The 20,666-nt window shown below is 43.4% G+C and overlaps 1 protein-coding gene across 3 annotated transcripts in view; it reads left to right on the plus strand.

Moving 5' to 3' along the window:
• EDC3 (enhancer of mRNA decapping 3) overlaps window positions 1-20,666 on the plus strand; it is a 61,561-nt gene that overhangs the window by 33,417 nt on the left and 7,478 nt on the right. For all 3 annotated transcript variants that reach the window (XM_011968527.1, XM_011968526.1, XM_011968528.1), the window contains 2 exons: window positions 4,363-4,698; window positions 18,122-18,275. In XM_011968527.1, coding sequence (XP_011823917.1) covers window positions 4,363-4,698; window positions 18,122-18,275 — 490 coding nt within the window. The remainder of the gene's footprint in view (window positions 1-4,362; window positions 4,699-18,121; window positions 18,276-20,666) is intronic.

Consider the following 20,666-nt stretch of genomic DNA (forward strand, 5'->3'; position numbering starts at 1 on the left):
TCAACTGCTTATTTTCATCAGTCATTGTAATAGTTCCAGGATAGTTCATTGTCAGTCATATTGGACATGACTGAACTTTTTCCACTGAAGCCCTTGCTTCATAACTCTTTTGTATTATATTATTGTCAACAACTTTATCTTCCTGGCCTTTTCAGTCATGCAACAAAGTTGGCACGATTTTTATTGCTTTTTCTTGTAGTTAATGTCAAGTTGCCCTTTTTTTATAACCTCTTTTTAGACTTTTAACTTTTGATTGGCTAGTGTTTGCTTTTTTAAAATATGTATGTAACTGTTTTTATTTCTTAATTCAGCGGAGTTTTGTGCACTTACACTGAACCCGGCACAGTGTTGGGTGACACGTGTGAATGACATCATTCCTGTCCTCTGTTGGCTTATAAACTCCTTGGGAAGTTAGAGCAAGAACACAGATTAACTACAGAACAAAGTTGGTAATATGGCATAAGTGCTAGGTCAGTGGTACCCACAGTGTTGTAAGTGGTCAGATGGGAGTGATTTTTTTTTAGCAAGAGTAATCAAAGATAGTGTGTTTGGGCTGAGTCTGTAACAGCAAAAATGAGAAATAACTTAAAAGTTAATCAGTAGGTATGATCTATGTGCTATATATCAATATGGTATGATCTATGATTTATGCAGTTATAAAAAGTAAGATACAGTCTTTGAAGAATTTTTTCATGAAACTCAAGGATGCTCCTGAGCAAGAAAGCAGGATATAAAACTTCATAAGATGGATGCAAATTTTTTACTAAAAGAAAAATCAAAATATTATGTGAATATTTAGAATTTTCTACATATTTTGTGCATGATCTGGTATGAACATCTGTTAACAAACATTTTTTTAAAAAGGAATACTCATTTCCTGTTACCTTTGAATTATTTATTTGACCATTGTGCTGTACTGAATCGTTTTTCATTTTTGCATTGTGTGTACATTTTTTCTTTTTTCTTTTCTTTTTTTTTTTTTTTTTGAGACAGAGGCTTGCCCTGTCACCCAGGCTGGAGTGCAGTGGGGAAATCTTGGCTCACTGCAAGCTCCACCTCCCGGGTTCAAGCGATTCTCGTGCCTCAGCCTCCCGAGTAGCTGGGATTACAGGTGTGTGCCACCATGCCCAGTGAATTTTTTTGTGTGTTTAATAGAGATGGGATGAGAAAGCAGAGCTGAATCAGGAAGAAAGAATGGGTATGAAAATATAAGGTCAGGATAACACCAGTAGCAATATACACAGACAAGGGAAGAACAAGAGAATAAGGATTATCAATGTACTGCCTCAGTATTAAATCAAAACATCCTATTAGAAATAGGTCTCTTGCCCAGTGGTCACTCTTCAGTGGGTATGTGTTTCCCCAGGTGTGGACGGAATGATTCACCAGGACGTAGGAAGAAGATACTGAATATTCTATTTTTTATTTTAACTAAAAACAGTAAAAATTAAACTTCATGAATTTTAATATATTGATGAAAACTAGCACCCTTATGAAGTTCCATGCCAGCCAATTGCTGCCTGTATTTGAGATGTCTGAGGAAAATATGACTTTCTATAACAAGAAGTCTATCCATGCTAGTGGGTATACATCATTTTTTAAAAATTGCAGTAAAATATACATTACATAAAATTTACCATTTTAACCATTTTTAAGTGTATAGTTCAGTGGCATTAAGTGCATTCACACTCTACAACCATGCCAATTTTTAACTAAATCATATAAAAATGTATATGTGGCTTAAAAAGATTCTCATAAAGAAACTATATGTTAAGTAACGATAATACTAATGTAATCATAAGTAAACAAGAAAATGGCAGAACACTTTCCCTATTCCTCTTATAGGCCTTCTTTAGCTAGAATGAGGTTGTCAGAAATTAATCAAATCTATGAAGATGGTCTCCCAAATTAAAAAGTATCAAGAAGGTCATTCCAAACATGAATCCACATTAACTATTAGGAATTAACTTCACCCTAAATGTATACTCTGCATCAAAAGTCTGCAAACTGTAGCCCATGGGCCAAATCCAACCCACTGCCTGTTTTTGTAAATAAAGTTTTATTGGCACACAGTCATGGTCTAGGCAAAGTTAAAAGAACACAGAGGATAATGTCTAGAAAATGTACACACAGCCGGGGGTGGTAACTCACACCTGTAATCCTAGCACTTTGGGAGGCCGAGGCGGACAGATCACCTGAGGTCAGAAGTTCCAGACCAGCCTGACCAACATGGTGAAACCCCTCCTTCCATTTATTTAGACTGTGATAGAGGTTCAGTCTAGCATACCAGTCACCTGATCCACTCTTTCAGGGTAGTCATATGGAGACCAGAGCTTGATTCTCTGGGGGTGGGTGGCTTGGAGAATTCTGTGGGACCTTCTGCCTTGGCTGCTAGAGTAGTTGTTGACTGATGTGTGGTAGCCAAATAGGGTGTCAGAGACAGGGTGTGGCTGGCTACTGTGTTGTGGATGTGCATTAGTGTGGCCTCTACAGGATCAGCTCGGTATGGACCCTCATTATTTGGTGTTTCAGAAACTGCTTACCCAGAAGAGAGAAAATTCTGAGAAAAGAGATCACATTAACCGAAAGGTCTAAAGAAAGGTTTGTAAGTCAGTATAGCAATTTGTATTGGTAGGTGTATACCTGGCTCAGAATGTAGAATTTCTTGAACAAACCAGGGATTCCCCACTGCTGGGATCTAGCCTAAGGCCAAATTAAAAATCAGAAGATTGCTCGCTGGGTAAGCATAGAATTAAGGACTAGCTGAATAGTATTTTCCTGCAAGCTAAAAGAAGACCAGGCCTTCTTTTAGTCTGGGGGTATTTCTCTCTTAAACAACTGCCAGACGTTCAGACTCAAACTGAAGCAGGATATTTCCCTTCCCTGACCGCATGGAACTCGTGACGGGGTACCTCATTTACTCCGCCCACTGCTCTCAACTCCTTGCTGAAGGGAGTGTGCGAGTGAATGAGGCAGGAACTGGAGTGCACAAGCCCTGGAACCGGCTGTTTCAGTGCCAGTGGGATCAAACTCCACTCAGACCCGCTGTGTTCTACCCATTGTGGGAGTGAGTGCACAGATGAGCAGGTGCAGGAGCCAGAACGAACGCTCTTGGGCACCAGCAGGAGCGAACTCAGTACAGGCCATGTGGCAGCACCTACGTGGGGTGCCTGTAACTCCTGAAGCCCTAGAGGATGTGTTATGGTGCTCTTTTAGCTCTGCCATCCACAGATGGCTTAAGTGTTAACAGCTCAGTGGGCCTGCAGCTGCCCTCTGCCAGTGAGGGCAAAGGGCCAATGTGACAGCCTTTTGTATCTGCACTCATGGCTTCTGAGCTTTTGTCCAGTGTCCAGGAAAAATGAGGTCACATGAACGAATTAAAGGATGGTAAATGTGGGTGATTTTATTTTTATTTATGTGGGAAGGGGAGCTGAAAAGGGGACAGTGGGTGGTGGATAGGTAATTTTCCCCTGAAGTCTGGCTGTCTTCAGCCAGATTCTTCTCCACAGTTACACAGTCAAGCTGTTCCTCTGAAGTCAAGCCACTTCTCTGACATCCAGCCGTAGTCTGCAACGTCCAGCTGTTTCTCATCTCTGCTGACTGAGTCTGGGGTCTTTATAGGCACAGGATAGGGTGGTGCAGGGCCATGGGTGGTTTAAGAAAAGGCAACATTCTGGTAGGAAAACAGGGATATAAGTTCTCACTTTGGGCCACAATCTCACGCTTTTCAGCTTCGAAGGTGGGGCTTCGCCAGGGACCTGCCTCTAGAATTTCTCTGCCTCCTGCCTCTATCGTTGTATCAAAACCACCATGCTATGTTCTTACTCTTCCTCTTATTTGCTAATAGTAAGTTGTCAGAAAAGCTTTTGTCATTACCAGTTTCCTTATGAAGGGGATAACTGGTTAAGATTTCCAGGAGTACTCCTTAGTTCATATTCATTAACAAGTTACTTGGGTGTAATATTTATTGTTGTTGTTGTGTGTGTGTGTGTGTGTGTGTGTGTGTGTGTGTGTGTGTTTTGAGACAGGTTCTTGCTCTGTTGCCCAGGCTGGGGTGCAGTGTCGTGATCATAGCTCACTGCAGCCTTGAACTCCTAGGCACAAGCAATCCTCCTGCCTCAGCCTCCTAACGTGGGATTATAGGCGTGAGCCACCGTGCCCAGATTGGGTGATGTTTGAAACCTATTATTCCAAATGAGATTTGTTGTTTGTGCTACTTAATATGATTTTACAATACTTACCTTTACCATTTTCACATTGGTTCCTGTAACGCTCTCCACAAAGGACTGATGTACTGTATTTTCCACTTTCACTTAGTGCTTTCTGTGGATACACTGACTTTAGTCCCTATTTTTTCTCCAGGGTCATCTAGTAGCAGGCACCCAAATCAGGCAACTCCAAAGAAGAGTGGTTTAAAGAATGGCCAGATGAAGAATAAAGATGACGAGTGCTTCGGGGATGATATTGAGGAGATCCCAGACACAGATTTTGATTTTGAAGGGAACTTGGCTCTTTTTGACAAGGCAGCTGTGTTTGAGGAGATTGATACCTATGAAAGGAGAAGTGGTACCCGTTCCCGGGGCATCCCAAATGAAAGGCCAACTCGGTACCGCCATGATGAGAACATCTTGGAGTCAGAGCCCATTGTCTACCGACGGATCACAGTGCCCCACAACGTGAGCAAGGAGTTCTGTACGGGTGAGTCGCACCAGGTCCCACATCCTGCTGGTTGCTGTTGCCTTTCTCTTGTGCTTAAAACAGAAAGACCTGGCTTCTGAGTCAGAATCTCACACTAGGAATTCATTTAAGTGGCTTGGTGGCTGGCCCAGTATTATTGTCTCTTGGGGACTGCAGCCAATAACAGCATTCTGCCATGGTTAGGGGGTAATTTCTCTAGATGTCTGTGTATATCCTGTATCTGGCAGGATCTGACCTACTACTTACTTAGTATGTTGTGAGTAACAATTACAGGCAAAGAACCTGCTATGTAGATTCAAATATTCAGATCTGTTTTTACTTTGGCTTCCCTGTTACTGCCCATATATTTCACCAGACTTCAACTCTGTTTTACTAAGTATTTGTTGTTGCAAAAAACAGTTTAAGATGGATGATTGGAATCACTGGCTAAAAATAGAGTTTTAATAAATTACATTTCTTTACTATGCTGTTCTTATCTCCTATTAGCCCAGGATATTGAAAGTTGGCTAATTTCATGTAACAGTATAGTACCTTATGTAGGCCACTGTAGATGACAATCTAGTTCTGTTACCTCAGTGATTATTGTTTCTTGTTTTAGCGTTAGAACCTTTTCTTCAAACCCATGGCATAGAAAACAGATTAAAGCAGCTGTGAGAGAGGTAATTCACCACATCCCTGTCCCATCCCTTCCCACCAAACCACATTACCAACTGGGCTTCTTGGAATATGGTTTGAAAATTGTTATTGAATGATCTAAGAGCTAAAGGGGAAGTCATAATCATTTTAGTAAGTAGAGAAGGAATTGAGTATAATATTTTTATTTTGGTTTAAAGTTTGGAATATAAGGAATATAAATCTTGAATGCTGGTAGCTGCTATAAGGAGAACAGTGGATGTGGCTAATTGCATTTGGAGCAAAGTCAGACATGGCTTTTTTTATAGGTAATAGTAAGACTCTGTTGTATTTGGTTTTGCTGAGTATAGTAGCTTGCTTGTGCTTTCCATGTGAAAAAAAAAATAGGCCAACTGTCAGGCTAAGAAAGACTGCTAAAAAAAAACCAAGACTGCTGATTTTATGTCAGTCTTTTGCTGGCAGATTCTGGTAGGCATGCCTGTTTACTAAGGTGGTGTCCTTAAGTGGCAGTGACAGTGACAGTGTAACTTGCCAAAGTCCTTTCATTTTTAACACCTGTGTAAAGGCAAACAGCCTAGCTCGGAATCGGGTTTAATTTAAATTGCTAGGTTTTAAGCCTTTCAAAGGCAGTTATCATCTGTTAAGTTTGGTACTCCTCCAGATCAGCCAACTATCCTCCTCTGACTGCTTCCTTTTTTTACTGCCATCTTTGTAAAAAAAAAAAAAAAGCTGCTCCTGCTGCTAGCTCTCTGTATCTGTAGTCCAAGTGCTACTGCTGAGGCTGTTGGATTATGCAGTGTGTGATTTCTCTGAAACTATTTACACTGCAGGATTTTTTTTTTTTTTTTTTTTTTTTTTGAGATGAAGTCTCACTCCGTTGCCCCAACTGGAGTGCAATGGCGCAATCTCGGCTCACTACAACCTCCACCTCCCAGGTTCAAGCGATTCTCCTGCCTCAACCTCCCGAGTAGCTGGGACCACCATGCCCAGCTAATTTTTTTGTATTTTTAGTAGCGATGGGGTTCACCATATTGGCCAGGCTGGTCTTGAATTCCTGACCTCATGATCCACCCACCTTGGCCTCCCAAAGTGCTGGGATTATAGGCATGAGCCACCGCACCCGGCCCTACACTTCAGGATTTTTTGAACTTGGGAAGATTATGATCTGCCCTGGAGTCAAGTGGCTAAGAGTGAGAATAACAGTGAGAATCAGGGAGGATTCTCAGATCTAACAGAGCCTGAGAAAATACTTACTAACGTGAACAAAAGCAGAGGTAGAAATTTTTTCCTACTGCGGACTCTGGCTCCCCAACTTGATCTTCACACCTCTTTTGTTTTTAATGACTGAAGTGAAAAGTTCTGTCATATAAAACTGTTTTCCTATCAATAAATGTACTACAAACCACATGTGCTGGTCCTTAGCCATAAACTTGGGTGTGGCGTCTTCTGGTATGTAGTGACCAGTTGCACTCCACTGGTTCAATGAGGGGGAAAGAAGCCCAGCAACTTTATGCCATCTGGTTTTTCTCTTTGTTCTTAACATTGACAAGGAGTGAAAATGAAGCCCTTTTGCCAAGCAGTGTCTGTGCTGGAAATAGAGCAAGCAGGCAGTTATCTTACTGAGCAGCTTCTTCTACAGGGGTTTTTTCTCTGTGTTCCAGTTCCAAGGCACAATCCTCAAGTAGGTTTTCACTGAGGGGCAGTCAGTCAATGCAGTTTCTCCATTGATCTTTCTCCATTGGATCTGCTATCCAAATGTTTGGGTGAAAAAAGGCAAACTAGATTATATAGGGAAACAGTCTAAGACCATAAAATGTTAGTGTTAGTTGATCACCTAGTATAATTTTCTCGTTTTACAGATGAGGACATGAGGCCCAGAGAGGTAAAGCCTTTTTTTTTTTTTTTTTTTTTTTTTTAAAAAGACAGAGTCTTGCTCTGTCATCCAGGCTGGAGTGTAGTGGCATGATCTCAGCTCTCAGCGCACTGCAACCTCCACCTCCCGGGTTCAAGCAATTCTCCTGCCTCAGCCTTGTGAGTAGCCGGGATCACCATGCCTAGCTAATTTTTGTATTTTTAGTAGAGATGAAGTTTCACCATATTGGCCAGGCTGCTCTTGAACTCCTGACCTCGTGATTCACCCGCCTCGGCCTCCCAAAGTGCTGGGATTATAGGCGTGAGCCACCGTGCCCGGCTGGTAAAGGCTTTTCCATTGGCCATATGCAGTGACTCACTCCTGTAATCGCAGCACTTTGGGAGGCCAAGGTGGGAGGATTGCTTGAACTCAGGAGTTCAAGACCAGCTTGGGCAACAAAGTGAGACCCTGTCTCTACAAAAAAATAGAAAACATTAACTGGGCACAGTGGCACGTGCCTATAGTCCCAGCTACTCAGGAGGCTGAGGTAGGAGTATCGTTTGAGCCCATGAGGTTGAGGCTGCAATGAGCCAAAGTCATGCCACTGTATTGCAGCCTGGATGACAGAGCCAGACCCTGTCTCAAAAAAAAAACCACGAAAACCTTACCCATCACATCTCCTTTTCTCTTCTAAATGTGAATAAAAAATGAGCAAAAATATAAGAAGAGAAGGGCAGTTTAATGGCAAATAGACTACAGATGATCCCCCAACTTACAATGGTTAGACTTATTTTTTGACTCTAGGATGATGTGAAAGCAATACTTATTCAGTAGAAACTGTAGTTCAGGCCGGGCGGGGTGGCTCACACCTGTAATCCCAGCACTTTGGGAGGCCGAGGCGGGTGAATCACGAGGTCAGGAGTTCAAGAGTAGCCTGGCCAATATGGTGAAACCCCGTCTCTACTAAAAATACAAAAAATTAGCTGGTAATGGCAGGCGCCTGTAATCCCAGCTACTTGGGAAGCTGAGGCAGGAGAATCGCTTGAACCCAGGAAGTGGAGGTTGGAATGAGTCGAGATCATGCCACTGCACTACAGCCCTGGCGACAGACTGAGACTCTGTCTAAAAAAAAAAAAAAAGAAAGAAACTGTAGTTCAAATTATGAACTGACATCTTTTCCTGAGCTAGCAATATGCAGGTATGATACTCTCCAATGCTGGGCAGCAGCAGGAGCCACAGTAGTCAGCCATGCAGCCATGAGAGTAAACAACCAGTATTCTACAGTGTACTGTTTTGCCAGATGATTTTGTCCAACTGTAGGCTAATGTAAGTGGTCTGGGCAGGTTTAAGGTAGGCTAGGCTGAACTATGGTGTGTGTTTGGTAGGTTAGGTGTATTAAATGCATTTTCAACTTAGATATTTTCAATTTACGACGGGTTTATTGGGGTAACACCCATTTTAAGTTGAGGGACATCTCTGTAGTCTTCTTTAGTACTGTACTGTCTCAGGAATAGACCATCAGTTTACAGAAGTAACTTGGAGAGCTCCCACAGTCTGGCCTTGTGGCATTCATATCCTAGAATACCAAGTACTTTTCTACTAATCCCCACTGTAGCAAAAGAACATGTTTATTGCTCATTTGGTGATGGCTTGGGATTTAGGATTCTGATAGCTTGCTGCTGGTGCCCTATATATTGACTTCATGCTAAGTGGTATCAGCCAAGTACATAAGCTGTTTTTCACTAATTGCTTATACTCCTCTTGGCAGTACTCTTTGCCAGCTGTGTGTGTTGTGATGGGGAACAGTGTTGTTTTAGGTCTGTTGATTGGGAAAACACATTCAGGAAGCAACTAAATTTAGCTCTTTGTTTAACCCCAATTTTTTCTCTCTGGAAAGTCCTTTCAGGTTCTTTGGCAGGGCCTCTGTCTCCAGCAGTCACGGATCATCAGACATTTCTCTAGCTTGGCCCTGCCCTGCTAAATAATGGTGTCCAGTGATCACACTCTGGATTGGCCAGGGTCTTTCTAGATCCAGACTTGTAATTTGAAATTCTTTGAAGACTGATTCTATGTGCATGTGTTAAGTTTAAATATAAAACACTAGATGTGTGTGAGCACTCTATGTTCAGTGGTGAGAACTCCCCAAAGAATACTGCTTAGGAAAGTGGTAAGGCTTCAGAGAAAAATCATTTTTTTTTTGAGACGGAGTCTCGCTCTGTCACCCAGGCTGGAGTGCAGTGGCGCGATCTCGGCTCACTGCAAACTCCACCACCTGAGTTCGAGTGATTCTCCTGCGTTAGCCTCCCATGTAGCTGGGATTACAGGCGCACACCACCACACCTGGCAAATTTCTGTATTTTTAGTAGAGATGAGGTTTCACCATTTTGGCCAGGCTGGTCTCGAATTCCTGATCTCAGGTGATCTGCCCACCTTGGCCTCCCAAAGTGCTGGGATTACAGGCATGAGCCACCATGCCCAGCCTAACACTCATGATATTCTAAAGGAAATATTTTAAGACAGTTTGGGTCAGTCAAAACACTGTGTTTATTATGTTTATTATATGTAACTGACTCTAAGACATGCTTGCCTTTAAGTTACGAAAATATAATAGGAGATGGAAAAATTCCATATATGCCCAGAGTCCAGTGAAAATGTGGACATTAAGTGCCACTAGGTGTTGAGAGGCAGGAGAGGTCCTGTAGGTTGCATCAAGGAAGGCTTCATGATGGAAGCCTTGAAACATGGGCAGGATTTCACCAGGCAGAGAGAAAGAGGAGGATATGCGTGGGTAGGCTAGGCAGGTGCAGGTGAATAGTATGAGTAAAGGGCTGTGTGGGAGACTGGTCATTAGCTGGCTTGGCCAGGGCAGAGAGTTTGTGCTGGGGATTGGAAGGAACTAAAATACAGCTTTGGACCAGAGCACAGAGGGCCTTGTGTGCCAGTACTATCCTTGTCCTGTAGTCACAGGGAACAACTGAAGGCTTTTGGATAGGAAAATGACATGAACCAAATCTCTTTTAGGAAGACTGGTCTTGTGGTAGGATTCTAGGTGGAACGAGAGGGGAGAGAAGAGACCAGAGCAGGACCAGTCATGCTCATGATATAATTTACATACTAGGGATTTGGACCATTGAATGGAAAGGAACACAGAGATTTGAGAGAAGCGACAGAGGGCAAGTTGATAGGCTATGATGATTGAAAATAGAGTTGAGTGAACAGGAGGATTTGGAGGTATTGAACCCGTGAGGCAGGAAGAATGGCAGCGAGTCAAGTTATCATTAGATTGCATGAATTTGTAGTGGGCCAAACCTACATGGTTTCGTGACCCCCCTCCCCCCCCGCTTTTTTTCCCCCTTCTGCAGTGCTTTGTGCCTAAGCCCAGAGAAAGCAAAGGTGAGAGTTGTTACAATGAGGGATAGGGAGATGTGGGAGTTATTGGTTATTAAGAGCTTTAATAAGAAGTTAAAAGTTGTGTAGCCAAAGAGAGGCTACTAAGCTGGTTTCCTTATCTATAAAGTGGGCTAATACTATAGATTAAATGAGATTGTGTGGAAATGTAGCTAGCACAATACCCAATTTGTAATTATTATTCAGTAAATATTTGACTTCAAATGTGAATTTGCAAAGGCCACCTCAGTAAGATTATTTCAAAGCATCAACATTTGTAGAATACCTACTATGTGCCAGACACTGTTTTAGATACTCTGGGTAAGTCATAGTTCATCACCTTAGGGCCTCTGAGTATAACCAAACCAAATATGTAAATATACTAATAACAGAAGTGTAGTCGGCTGCCGTGGCTCACACCTGTAATCCCAACACTTTGGGAGACTGAGGCAGGAGGCTGGTTCGCTTGAGCCCAGCCTAAGCAACATAATGAGACCTCGTCTCTACAAAAAATAAAAATAGAAAATTAGCCAGGGTGTGATGGTATGTGCCTGTGGTCCCAGCAACTCAGGAGGTACAGGTTGGGGGATTGCTTGAGGCCAGGGGTTCGAGACCAGCCTGGGCAACATAGCAAGATCCTATCTCCACTTTTTAAAAAAATGACTAGAATTCTTCCTTCCCTCTGTTGTAATAAATTCTCTATTCATGAGCCTTTCCTTTTGGGTAGACTTCTTTAACCTCCACCATTTGTTTTCTACTGTGCAGCCTCTTCTGTCCTCAAGTATATAAAAGCCCAGATGGGAGGCAGTAGGGTGCTCTTGGTGCAGGCATCTCTGCAGCTTTGCCTGAAGGATGATCCACCTCCACACTGTATGCCGAGATTTAGGGAACAGCAAGTATGTGAGGATGACCTGAACTAGAGTTCCTATTTATTGTCTTAAAAAGGATCCAGTTAAGCTTGAGTGAGGTGCTGTAGTCTGAGCTCGAGCACCTCTTACCAATACTCATTTCTTTTGGAAAAGGCAGTTCTGGTATCTACTAGGAAGGGAGGCAGCTGGTAAAGTCACAGGTGATTTGTTCCTGATGCTTTGTGACTGTACTCTTCTCACCCTGGATGGCTAAGTCTTTGAGTCTTAGTGGGGATGTATCTAGCTCTCAGGACAAGTTTGGCCTTCAGAAAATTCCAGGCTAGCAGTTGTCTCTTTCACAGCTGGCATTCCATTCCTGCCTCTGAGCCGTAGCTGCCTTCCTCTGCTTCTTGTCACCAAGAGTCCCTCTAGAAGTAGTCTAAGGCTTTCAAGACCAGCAGTGTTTTTATCTCCCCAAAAATAGGTAGTCAAGAAATCTGTTTTGATTTTTTTGCATGTGTGTTCAAAAGGAATTCAGGAAGAAATAAATCTTGGAGTTTAGAAGTGCCACTGAAGAATTTTACCCTGGAGGTAATGAGGTCTCCTTTGGCAGCTGTTGTACTCTTGCAGAGAATTCTTCCCATTAAGAGAATCAAGTGTCTGCCACCATGGAGCTGGTCAGCATCTCATTGCCTTCTCACCCATAGACCCAACCCATGCAGGGTCCTGCCTTGTCTCCCCATAACCCCCTCCCCAACTTCATTCCCCGACTGTATGTGTATGGATTAGATCAGGTGCCACGAGGATGTCATTCTGAGGGAGAACCACTGGGAGACATCAGGAAATAAATTCTGGGTGGTGTTCTGGACAGAACACCTGCACTGGATAATCCTGTGCTCCTCTATGAAGTGTCACAACTTTTCACTGAACAGAGCTAATGAGCCTAGTTTCTGAATTTGTGTCTCCGGCAGGCAGACTTACTTAACAGTGACTTGGTTGAGTTGGGGAACCTCAGGCTGTGGCAGATCTTTCAGTGCCAGAAGTGGAAGAATTTATCAGTCCTTTTCTTTACCTTGGAATCCTTCAGAGTTCCTGGACCTGGGTAATCGGGTGGATGGTTGTCATAGACTTGAAGGGCTTGGTTGTGATCATTGGTGATCTCATGAGGTTTTAGAGCAGTACTGTTAAGATAGGTGTTTTGACTGGACTCCTAGCACAGTAATGAACCATTGTGCTTCTTACATGTTTTCCAAGAGTTTAAGCTCAAACCAAGGGCTACAGTATCTGGAGCCTAGTGCATTACAGCCTGACATCTGAGTTTTTATGAAACTGCCCATTGGTCATTCCAGAAATGCACTGGTCCCTGCTAATGTGACTGCTTTGCTAATATATGCCCTCTTGCCATTCCAGAGCCACAGGTGCCTAAACAGAGTGAGAAAGAAGTTTGATTTCTATGTATATACCATCGTCTTGAAATTCAGCAATCAGGCTGAGGCAGACAGATCACTTGAGGTCAGGAGTTTGAGACCAGCCTGACCAACATGGTGAAACCCTGTCTCTACTAAAAATATAAAAATTAGCTATCCGTTGTGGCACATGCCTGTAGTCCCAGCTACTTGGGCGGTTGAGGCAGGAGAATCACTGGAACCCAGGAGATGGAGGTTGCAGTAAACCAAGATGGCGCCACTGCACTCCAGCCTGGTGACAGAAAGAGACTGTGTCTTTTTTAAAAAAAAAAAAAAGTCTGGAAAGGACTAGGGAGGTCATTTTTTCTAATTTAATATGCAGACACTGTGTTCTGTAGCAGCCTTGGCAACAGATTTTTCTTTATCCTCAGTAGTATTTCAAGCTTACAGAAAAATTACTAGACTAGTATAACAAACAACCATATACCCCTCATTTAAATTCACCAGTTAACATTTTGACACATTTGTTTTATATAAAATAAATACATACGAGCACACACATATTTCTGAACCATTTGAGATTTAGTTGTACTCATCATTAGATTTCATCCCTAAATACTTCCACAGCACATAAATTCAGTATGAGATATATATATATATTGCTCTACACAAGCACACTACAAGATTGCTCTCAGCAAAATTTAAATTATTACAAAAGTATTATCTAATATACTCCGTATGCAGAACTTTCCAGTTATCCCAGTAATATCCTTTATAGCTGTATTTGTAATCATCCATTGCACACTACATTCAGCTGTCATATTTCTTCTGTTTCCTTTAAACTAGAACAGTTCCTGCAACTTTTGTTGTCCTTTGTGATATTGATATTAGTGAAGAATCTAGGCCAGTTGATTTGCAGAATGTCTCGTAGTTTTGATGTATTGTTTGTTTCCCTTTATCTGATTCATGTTAAACATGTTTTCTAGGATTTTGGTAGGGCTGTGTCTTTCTCAGGGAGTCACATCAGGGAGTACATTGTATCTCCTTGTCCCATCACTGGGGCTGTTTGACCACTTGGTAAGGTGTTGACCACCAGATTTCTTCCTCATAAAGATAATTTTTCCCTTCATAATTAGTAAGTTTCTTGTTGAGCAGTTCTTTGCCTCTTAAAGTTCAAAGCTTGTTCCAGTATGAAGGAATGAGGTCCAGTGTGGACACGGGGGTGGTCTAGTTGTAAGTGGGGAAGGGAAGAGGTGGGGAAAGAGTCAGATATGTGTGTGTGTATATATATATATACACTTTAAGTTCTGAGATACATGTGCAGAATGTGCAGGTTTGTTACATAGGTATACACATGTGCCATGGGTGGTTTGCTGCACCCATCAACCTGTCATCTACATTAGGTATTTCTCTTAATGCTATCCCTCCCCCACCCCCCGACAGGCCCCAGTGTGTGATGTTCCCCTCCCTGTGTCCATGTGTTCGCATTGTTCCACTCCCACTTAAGAGTGGAGTCAGATGTATTGAATACAATGAAGGGAAGTAAGCAGCATGCTGACCTGACAGATGAGGAGCCCGCTGTGTAGGGATAGCACTGGAAGAGAGAATAGAGCCCCAGAAGAGAGAATAAAGTGCTGGGATAGAGAAAGCATGTGAAGGGAACTGTCTCTTGAGGCCAGAAGGAACTTGGAGAATTTAGGAACCAGAAGGTGGCCAAGGTGTCTGGTCTGGGGTGCAGCTTGGGTATCTGGTAAAGGTTGCCAGATCACAGCAGGTCTTGTGGGTCATAATAAAGAGTATTGTGAATGTGTAGTTAGGTTTCTTATAACAAATCCTTCCTTCAGAGAACACTTGACACTAAATTGCATTACTACCAGTTTGTGGTAGCTTTAGTGTAGATCTCCAGGGACTGTCTATACATTGCTGGTCAGGGGGTGTAAATTTACCAGTGGATTTATATCCCTAAAGGAACGAGTGTGACATCGGCACTCAGTTTTGTGACTGCCACAGAATAGAATCAGAAGTCATAGTCCTGGAGAAATCCCATGCCTATAAATGAGCTGTGCTCCTTATTGATAAGACTTGGGACACATGCAGCCTTTCCAATTAAAGGGCCAATCAGTGAGAGGATTGAGTTAGATCTGAGATAACACTTTGTTGTGGGAGCCTTGTTACACAACAGAAAGACTGGGCAGGTCTGAAGGAGATAGGAACCTTGGACATGGTACTGAAGGGTGTCTGTGTAGGGGGGAGTGTGGACATGCATATGTGTCCATAAGGGAGGCAAAGGCCTGAAATGCTGTGTGCTGGAATGAGCAGTGCCAAAGTGATGACCTGACAAGGGGCAGACTGCAGCCGGCACATGCATGCTGGACCACTGCGTTCCATGGTCCGAAGAGACAGCCTCAGCCTCTTGCAGTAGAAAGCAGGTGTGCAAGGAGGAGTTTTCTTTCCTGGCCTGTACTGAGTGTACTTGTTGTCTTCCTTGATACCCTAAGGTCAATCAGATCCTAAGAAGTTCCCTGCTTGTCACGAACTGGTTATAATTATCTCTTCCTTTCTTGTTTCACCAGCAGCTATAAAATACATATTAATACTCAAAGAAACCTTACCAACTGATTTTACTGCCTTGAATCCTGAACAATAAAGATCTACCTTCCAACTCAAACATAATTAGACTTGGCCCATGTTCAGGCTTTGGCAGTAGCAGTGTTGTTGTTTGCAATTTACACGCTATGTTCTTAGTTCCTTTCCTTTGGAATTTATTTTATTCCCTTGGTCTGTTTCTGATAAGCCAGTCCAACTCGTTGGACTTACGCGTATAAACGTTTAAAAGGAACATTTTGTGGTGTTTGTACGTTCCTTTCAGAGGAAAGTCAGAGTAGAGTTCTAGACCTTGTAACTGCCAGACTCTGAGCAGAAAGGCTCTTGGCTTTGTCTTTCTCTAGGCTGCAAAAATATGCTGATTCACCAACAGTGCCCCTTCCCCCAACACAGATAAGTGAGGAGATGGTAAGCGACTCACAACTTCCAGCAGCAGCATCTAGCCAGCCGGTGTCTCCTCTCCTGTACCATTAAGTTTTGTACTCTTAAACACTGTGAGGGAACAGCTAGCAGAAAATGCTTCTGCCTGCTCCCAGAGAGCCCTCAGAATGAGGGGGCAGGGGAGGGGCTGCCTGCCTGTACACATAGCACAAGAGCCAGACCCAGAAAGAATGCTTGATTTGTGGAGTAGCAGGCCCAAGACTCACTGCCCTGACCCATTTCAAATCTAACAGAAAGAGTTCTGATAAATAGGTGAAGGAATGCATAGATGAGTGAAAGCTCTGCCTTGCGTGACTCTGCAGGTAAAGAGGGTGTTTGAAGTAGTCAGGTGCGTGACTTGTCTGATAGGTTTGAGTTGTTAGTGGCTTAGGACTTTTGAAAATTGTTCAGCCTAATTAGTTCTGATAATATGTGCGTGTCTGAAGCAGGCCATAAAAATGACTGTTTTAATCAGCTGTTGACATGCAAGGTCAGACTGCAGCCTCCAGCACTGGCACCTGAGATACCAATGACTGACATTTCAGAAAGAGGTGGGAGGAGAGACTCAGTGCTCCTAATGGCACTGTTTGTTGCCTCTCTCCAGCCCAGGAATAGGACTTGGACAGGTAGAGGGGCTCAGTTAGCCAACAGGATAGTGTTTATTTGATATGTTAGACATTTTTTATTATCATTACATGACATTATTCTGCCTTCCCTGAGAGGATACAGACCTGGGTCCTTTAGGTTCAGTCTTTGTGCTTGGTTTCCTGTTGCTAAAACATGAAGCTATAGCCTCATTCTGTGTGGTTTTAAGAATCTATGCAGGTAGGACTGGACCTGATAGAACCTCAAGAGATTTCTCCTGACATGACCAGTGAAGAAAACAGATTTTTCTAGACAGGACTCTGGAACGATGCAATGAGATAAATGTACTGAAAAATTTACTAACTTTTATTCCCTAACTCTTCTACCTTAGAGTTAGACCAGACCAGAAATGGCACTAGTTTTGCATAATTTGTATGTCTGAGTACCTGATAAGAACTCAGCTTTGTTGATAAGTGTACATGGAACAAATTGAGAAGGCGAAGGCTGAAGTAGTAAAAGATTAATTTCCTTACCTCAGGCAGTTGACAGTCCAGTATAATTGAGGACACAGGATCTAAAACGGTATCTGATCTAGCTGGACAAAGCTAGTGACATGCAGTCCCACAGTGACTTGCTAATTAGAATCTGCATTTGTTGGTCCATTAGCCAGTGAAGCCAAATGGGGCTCTTTGGGAAAGGGTCTGCTGCTCAGCCCAGTGGCTTTGGCATTTGTAAGACAGCATTGGCTTCTTGGAGAGAGCAATACCTTGGTTGTCAAGGTAAGAGCTGTCCATTGCAGATCACAATTTTTGGGTTTGCTGTTTCTTTCCTGGTATGTTGACACTGGTGCATATAATAATATTATGGACTTATTCACATACATCAGCTGCTGTAGATATTGGCTTTGAGCCTTGAAAAGCCAAGTATTTTCCATAGTGTACTTTCAGTGACTAATTCTCCCCAACTTTTGTAAAAGTTGCCCTTTTTTAATGGTGAAAGTAGCTTAAAGCCAGCCATAGCTTACTTAACTTGTACTCCTTCCCTGTTTTGTGAGTATTGGGTTACACTCAACTCAGATGGGGAGAAAATGACAAATTATTTGAGAAAACAACTTTGCTAGCTGAGTTTCTTAATCAAAGAGGAAGGGTAAATAGAAGAGAGAAGGAAGAGGAAGAGGGAAGCAGATGGAACAAGTCCTCCTGCCCTACAGTTGAGGAGAACAGCAGGGACCAGAGGGCCATCAGGGTTAGCTAGTGTCTGTGTCTGTTCCACTTCTCAGGAAGGACAAGGCACCTGCTTGTGAGGAAACCCTGCTGCCCAAGATGGCATTTCCCCCACTTTGGGAAAATCATGTTCTCTTCTCTTGTGCCTGATAGGTTGCTATTACCGGCTGTGTGCTGGTCTCGATAGCACTAAATATATCCTGGTAGATTTGGCTTTCGTGGTCTAAAGCTAAACTGCTAAGGGAGCTTAAGTTTGTCCCCACTCTGTGGTGACCTGGAACAAGTTGTTACTTGGTTCACCATTCACTACTCAGAGTGTGCCTTAGTCCTGGAAGATGAAGAGGATGGGCCAGAGGGTGGTCCATGGTAAAATGTTGGCATTTGCAGAATCTTGGATAGAGTATACCCAATTTGGACCTGGTTTCTGTAGTCACTTTCCCTTTCTCTTCTCCTTTTGAACTGCAGACTCTGGCCTGGTTGTCCCAAGTGTTTCCTATGAGCTACATAAAAAGCTGTTGTCCGTGGCTGAGAAGCATGGGCTGACCCTGGAGCGGAGACTGGAGATGACAGGTGTGTGTGCCAGTCAGATGGCACTGACCCTCCTCGGAGGACCCAACAGGTAAATGCCTGTAAACTGGCAGGGACTCAATGTGGAGTGAGGATGCTCTGCTTGGCCACCATCACAGTGCCTCCCATACACACAGACGAGTTCATTAGGCAGTTTTCTGCCCATCTGATGGGAGTATCTCTCTGAAGTCACTTTCCTGGATGCTGCGAGGTTTCTTTGCCCCTCCTTAGACCCATCTCCTAGATGTCCTCATTCTTCTTCTGGCAAACTGCCTTTTGACCCTCTGTTTCCTGATAGCCGCCATCTGGCCTGAGACTCCTGCTAACTATCAGAAGCCTTCCTTCTAGGAACCTTCGGAGACCTGGCCTTTGGCACTCATCATTTACTTTACGTGACTGGGATGCAAATCAGTCTCCATATCTGAGAACTTCCAGAACCACACTGACAGCTGAGTAGGGGAGCTGGAGTTTGGCACCTTCCCACCTGCCCCTTATGCTCATATATCAAGGGCAGTGCCTTATTTGTGGACAGACTGATACCAGGTGCCAGACCTTCTGCTAGACACTGGGGACACGAAGAATAAAATACTGCACCTTTCCTCCAGTAGCCCAGTGAGGTCTCTAGAAAGTCTAGTGCTGTGGTAGAGGGAACAAAATTCTCTAGTAAGCCATATTATTGCCGCAGGCTGGAGAAACCAGTCACGCTTCTGGAGCACTGGCATCCAAGCAGAGCCCTGATGAACAAGGGGTGATTAGCAGGGGCAAGCAAGAAAGAGGAAGGCATTCTTTTTTTTTTTTAAGATAGGTTCTCACTCTGTCACCCAGGCTGGAGCACAGTGGCACAATCTCAGCTCACTGCAACTTCCACCTCCCGAGTTTGATCGATTCTCCCACCTCAGCCTTACGAAGTAGCTGAGACTGCAGGCATGTGCCACCATGCACGGCTAATTTTTTTGTGTTTTTGATAGAGACAGGGTTTCGCCATGTTGTCCAGGCTGGTCCCAAACTTTTGGCCTCAGCCTCCCAAAGTGCTGGAATTACAGGTGTGAGCCATCGCACCTGGCCAAGAAGAAGGTATTCTAAGTACAGGAAGTAGCATGTGCCAAGGGCAGAGAGAATCAAGAGACCATGGAATTGTTGGCAATCTGTAAGTTACTCTGTCGCTGGAAAGTAGGGCCTCAGTATAGCTGAGTGGTAGGGAGCTGCTGAAGAGATTTCAGTAGAGCTATGACATGGTTAGTCTTGTGTTTTAAAAAGATGATTTTTAGCTACAATGAGGACAGTAGATTCAGTGGAGGCAAGACTGAAGGCAGTGAGATCAGGTAGAAGACTGCAACACTTAGAAAACTGAGCCAGGGCCCAAATGATGGTGGCCCAACTAGGGAAGCAGGGATCAGAAAAGTGTACAAATAGGTTTGGTGATGCATGCCTATATCCCAGCTACTCCAGAGGCTGGGGTGGGAGGATTGCTTGAGCCCAGGAGTTTGAGGCCAGCCTGGGCAACATAGTGAGACCTTGTCTGTCTCTCTTTCTCTCTCTTTTTTTTTTTTTATATGACCTTGTCTCTTTTAAAAAAAGAGAAGTGGACAGATGAGGGTTTGTTGTTAAGGTAAATTCAGCAGGACAAGGTAATTGAATGGATTTTAGAGGTGATGGAAAGTATAGTGTCAGAAATCAGTGAACTTCAAGCTTTCTAGCCTGGACATCTGATTGGATGATGGTACACATTCACTGTGATAGGAAACATGAGAAGAAGAGCAGGTTTGAGAGAGATTGTGGGTTTTGTTTTGGATGTGTTGCGTTTGGAATACCTGTAAGATATCCAAATAGTCTCTTAGCTATAAGGATCTGAAATTTAGGCCAGGCATGGTGGCTCACACCTGTAATCCCTGCACTTCGGGAAGCCAAGATGGGCAGATCACTTGAGGTCAGGAGTTCAAAACCAGCCTGGCCAACATGGTGAAATGGTGATCTCTACTAAAAATATAAAAATTAGCTAGGCGTGATGGCAGGTGCCTATAGTCCCAGCTACTAATGAGGCTGAGGCAGGAGAATTGCTTGAAGCTGGGAGGAGAAGGTTGCAGTGAGCCGAGATCACACCACTGCATTCCAGCCTGGGCAACAAGAGCAAGACTCCATCTCAGAAAAAAAAAAAAAAAAAAAGAAAAAAAAGTCTGAAGTTCAGAAAAGGGTCTGAGCTGATGCTAGAGATTTGAGAGTTGTCAGCTTGTAGATGGTGTAAGAGTAGATGAGATCATGTGAGAAGGTGTGAAAAGAAAGGGCCTAGGGTGGGATTCTGGGGAACATCGGCATGTAGGGCACAGTTAGGAGGATGAAGAAGAAAGCAAGAGGTAAGAAACCAAGAGGGTAGCGTGTAAGAACCAAGGAAATAGTATTTGAAGTCAAAAGGAATGGCTGGCAGTGGTACTGCTGAGAGATGAAT

The sequence above is a fragment of the Mandrillus leucophaeus genome, unplaced genomic scaffold, assembly GCF_000951045.1.
Source record: "Mandrillus leucophaeus isolate KB7577 unplaced genomic scaffold, Mleu.le_1.0 Scaffold848, whole genome shotgun sequence".
Classification (NCBI taxonomy): Eukaryota; Metazoa; Chordata; class Mammalia; order Primates; family Cercopithecidae; genus Mandrillus; species Mandrillus leucophaeus.